The sequence below is a fragment of the Entelurus aequoreus genome, linkage group LG03, assembly GCF_033978785.1.
Source record: "Entelurus aequoreus isolate RoL-2023_Sb linkage group LG03, RoL_Eaeq_v1.1, whole genome shotgun sequence".
In the NCBI taxonomy this organism is placed as follows: Eukaryota; Metazoa; Chordata; class Actinopteri; order Syngnathiformes; family Syngnathidae; genus Entelurus; species Entelurus aequoreus.
This window is the reverse complement of record NC_084733.1, coordinates 8595429-8599921: the sequence shown is the minus strand read 5'-3', so window position 1 is coordinate 8599921 and position 4493 is coordinate 8595429. Positions and strand designations below refer to the sequence as shown.

Genomic DNA, 4493 nt, shown 5'->3' with positions numbered 1-4493 from the left:
AGCAGGTTTTTTTTTTTTAAATAACGAATGTAAAGTCTTTAAATGTCAGTTTTTAGCAGTTATTTAAAAAAAAAAAAATTCTTGAAATGTTTGTCTTTATCAGTTATTTTTAAAAATCAAGTCTTTAAATAAACGTGTACATTTAGCAGTTATTGTCTAAAAAGTATTTAAATAAAGTAGACATTATAATGGTGTTATAATAGGTGTCATGTTACTTACCAGGTGCAAAGTCATTGCCCAAACATTGACGATTCCAAAAAGTAGATTTATTTACAAGGAACATGCAGAAAAGTAGAATTAGAAGCAGAAGCGTTTATCCTTCCTTGATCGCCCATGTTGGCAGGAAGTTAGACACGACCATGACTACTACTTGTGCTTCTTCCCGTTCTTCAGCTGCTCGGCACACTCCGACATCTTCTTGTCACACTCCGACATCTTCTTGTCACACTCCGACATCTTCTTGTCACACTCCGATGTCTTCTTGTCACACTCCGACGTCTTCTTGTCACACTCGGAGGTCTTCTTGTCGTTGGTGGACTTGAAAAGTGCTTGGATGTCCACCATGGCCTTCTGGATGTGCCTACCGAACCTGCACGAGTCCTGCAGGGAACACACCCGAAGTCAGACCCTGCACCCAAGTACAAATACAGTAGTAGTACTATCAGGGAGAAGTACTAGCCCAAAAACAGTAGTAGTACTATCAGGGAGAAGTACTAGCCCAAAAACAGTAGTAGTACTACCAGGAAGAAGTACTACTCAAAATACAGTAGTAGTACTATCAGGAAGAAGTACTACTCAAAATACAGTAGTAGTACTATCAGGAAGAAGTACTACTCAAAATACAGTAGTAGTACTATCAGGGAGAAGTACTACAAGTAAGTATTTACTGTGTCAGGACTGGAGAACTTGCTGGAGATGTGGAAAGTGATGAGGTTTTCTCCAGCGATGATGTAAGACACGCCGTAACCGTCATCTGCCACCTGAAATAAACATATTACATCATCACTTTCACTTTAATAACTTTTATTGACGTCATCACTTTCACTTTAATAAGCTTTATCTACATTATTCCTTTCAACACCTAACAGTTGTCCTAAATCACTGATGTAAGGAAATAAGAGATATAAGTCACTGATGTAAGGAAATAAGAGATATAAGTCACTGATGTAAGGAAATAAAATAGATATCACTCACTGATGTAAGGAATTTAAAAAAGATATAACTCCCTGATGTAAGGATATCAAAAGAGATATAACTCACTGATATAAGGAAATAAAAGAGATATAAGACACTGATGTCAGGAAATGAAGAGATATAAGTGACTAATGTAAGGAAATGAAAAGAGAGAACTCACTGATGTAAGGAAATAAGAGATATCACTCACTGATGTAAGGAAATAAAAGAGATATAAGTCACTGATGTAAGAAAATGAAAATAGATATCACTCACTGATGTAAGGAAATAAAAGAGATATAAGTCACTGATGTAAGGAAATAAAGATATAACTCACTGACGTAGGGAAATAAAAGAGATATCACTCACTGATGTAAGGAAATGAAAAGAGATATCACTCACTGATGTAAGGAAATGAAAAGAGATATACGTCACTGATGTAAGGAAATAAAAGAGATATCACTCACTGGTGTAAGGAAATGAAAAGAGATATCGCTCACAGGTGTAAGGAAATAAAAGAGATATCACTCACTGATGTAAGAAAATGAAGAGATAAGTAACTGATGTAAGGAAATAAAAGAGATATCACTCCCTGATGTACGAAAATGAAAAGAGATATAAGTCACTGATGCAAGGAAATAAAAGAGATATCACTCACTGATGTAAGGAAATGAAATTAGATATCACTCATTGATGTAAGGAAATGAAATTAGATATCACTCATTGATGTAAGGAAATTAAATTAGATATCACTCATTGATGTAAGGAAATGAAATTAGATATCACTCACTGATGTAAGGAAATGAAAAGAGATATACGTCACTGAAGTAAGGAAATAAAAGAGATATAAGTCACTGATGTAAGGAAATTAAATTAGATATCACTCACTGATGTAAGGAAATAAAAGAGATATAAGTCACTGATGTAAGGAAATAAAAGAGATATAAGTCACTGATGTAAGGAAATAAAAGAGATATAAGTCACTGATGTAATGAAATAAAAGAGATATAAATCACTGATGTAATGAAATAGAAGAGATATAACTACATCACTGATGTAATGAAATAAAAGAGATATAAATCACTGATGTAATGAAATAGAAGAGATATAACTACATCACTGATGTAATGAAATAAAAGAGATATCACTCACCGATGTAATGAAATAAAAGAGATACAAGTCACTGATGTAATGAAATAAAAGAGATATAAGTCACTGATGTAATGAAATAAAAGAGATATAAGTCGCTGATGTAAGGGAAATAAAAGAGATAAGTCACTGATGTAATGAAATAAAAGAGATATAAGTCACTGATGTAATGAAATAAAAGAGATATAAGTCACTGATGTAAGGAAATAAAAGAGATATAAGTCACTGATGTAAGGAAATACAAGAGATATAAGTCACTGATGTAATGAAATAAAAGAGATATAAGTCACTGATGTAACGAAATAGAAGAGATATAACTACATCACTGATGTAATGAAATAAAAGAGATATAAGTCACTGATGTAATGGAATAAAAGAGATATAAGTCACTGATGTAATGAAATAAAAGAGATATCACTCACTGATGTAATGAAATAAAAGAGATATAAGTCACTGATGTAATGAAATAAAATACATATCACTCACTGATGTAATGAAATAAAAGAGATATAAGTCACTGATGTAATGAAATAAAAGAGATATCACTCACTGATGTAATGAAATAAAAGAGATATAAGTCACTGATGTAATGAAATAAAAGAGATATAAGTCACTGATGTAATGAAATAAAAGAGATATAAGTCACTGATGTAATTAAATAAAAGAGATATAAGTCACTAATGTAATGAAATAAAAGAGATATAAGTCACTGGTGTAAGGAAATAAAAGAGATATCACTCACTGATGTAATGAAATAAAAGAGATATAAGTCACTGATGTAATGAAATAAAAGAGATATAAGTCACTGATGTAAGGAAATAAAAGAGATATAAGTCACTGATGTAATGAAATAAAAGAGATATAAGTCACTGATGTAATGAAATAAAAGAGATATCACTCACGGGGCCAAATCCACCTCCAGCACTGACATATTTGGGGAACTTGCTGAGGTCGACTAAGTTGAGCTGCTGCTGAGGAGTCTGGCTGGTGGACAACTTCCAAGGTTCTGACAGCACCTTGAAGGGCAGCGAGGTCAGAAGGTTAGAAGGTCGGAAACCAGGACTTTGGTCCGTAGATGGCGGTGAACTCTGACCTGCTTTAAAAAGGGGGAGTCCAGACCTAAATACTTGGACAGGATGTAGAGACAGAAGAGGTGGCGGTCGATCCCAGAACCGGTCATGGCCAGACGGTACATGTTCTGATGCTGCCCTGCAGCCTTCTGGAACGAGGCCAGCCTCTGGCTGTTCTGGAGACACGCCCAATAAGCAGCCTAATAAATGTGACTATTATCACACATGCCCAATGACTAGTAACATTATATTAATTAGTAATAATAATTTCAGGGTCCTACGGTACTATGAACGTTGCATCTGACCAGTCTTCCTCTCAGGGAATACAAGTCACTGGTCAATCCCAAGTTCTTTCAGATGACATATATGTTGAGTAAGTCGGACCACCAAGACAGAATAGGAATATTATCACGTTTTACTAAAGCTTTAGGAGACCAGCCCTACAGTCCGTTAATAGCGGCATCTAGAAGCGAAGCGGTCTGAAAATCAAACGGGAAGAGACAACTTATTGAATACGAAAAACAGCCCCCACCCGGCCCAGAAAGGAATACAGCCTCTTTGTTCTAATACTGATCAGGTAAAAAAGGGAGTGCAACAACTCCCACATTCCAACGCTTCAAGGTAAAGCACAGAGTTTACTTGCCGACATAAGATACAAGCAAAAAGAGTAAATATTAGCTGCTTTAAACACGACTATGAATAAAGAAAGAACTCTTAAAAATATATGCATTCTCCACAACAGATATTTGATATATGATGACATGTACATGTTACACATCTAAAGTGATGACAATACAAGTACAATTATATTAATTAGTAAAATCATATTAATTAGGGATGTCCGATAATGGCTTTTTGCCGATATCCGATATTGTCCAACTCTTTAATTACCGATACCGATATCAACCGATACCGATATCAACCGATATATGCAGTCGTGGAATTAACACATTATTATGTCTAATTTGGACAACCAGGTATGGTGAAGATAAGGTACTTTTAAAAAAAATTAGTAAAATAAGATAAATAAATTAAAACCATTTTCTTGAATACAAAAGAAAGTAAAACAATATAAAAACAGTTACATAGAAACTAGTAATG

At 34.3% G+C, this 4493-nt stretch overlaps 1 protein-coding gene across 7 annotated transcripts in view; it reads right to left on the bottom strand.

Moving 5' to 3' along the window:
- Positions 1-257: 257 nt before the first annotated feature.
- Positions 258-4493, bottom strand: part of LOC133646089 (carnitine O-palmitoyltransferase 1, liver isoform-like) — a 29258-nt gene continuing 25022 nt past the window's right edge. For 6 of the 7 annotated variants that reach the window (XM_062041085.1, XM_062041086.1, XM_062041084.1 and 3 more), the window contains 4 exons: positions 3416-3568; positions 3225-3338; positions 888-980; positions 258-600 (listed from right to left, as the gene is read on the bottom strand). In XM_062041085.1, the coding sequence (XP_061897069.1) occupies positions 367-600; positions 888-980; positions 3225-3338; positions 3416-3568 (594 nt within the window). In that variant the 3' untranslated portion in view covers positions 258-366. The remainder of the gene's footprint in view (positions 601-887; positions 981-3224; positions 3339-3415; positions 3569-4493) is intronic. The other variant, XM_062041089.1, reaches the window with a different exon arrangement.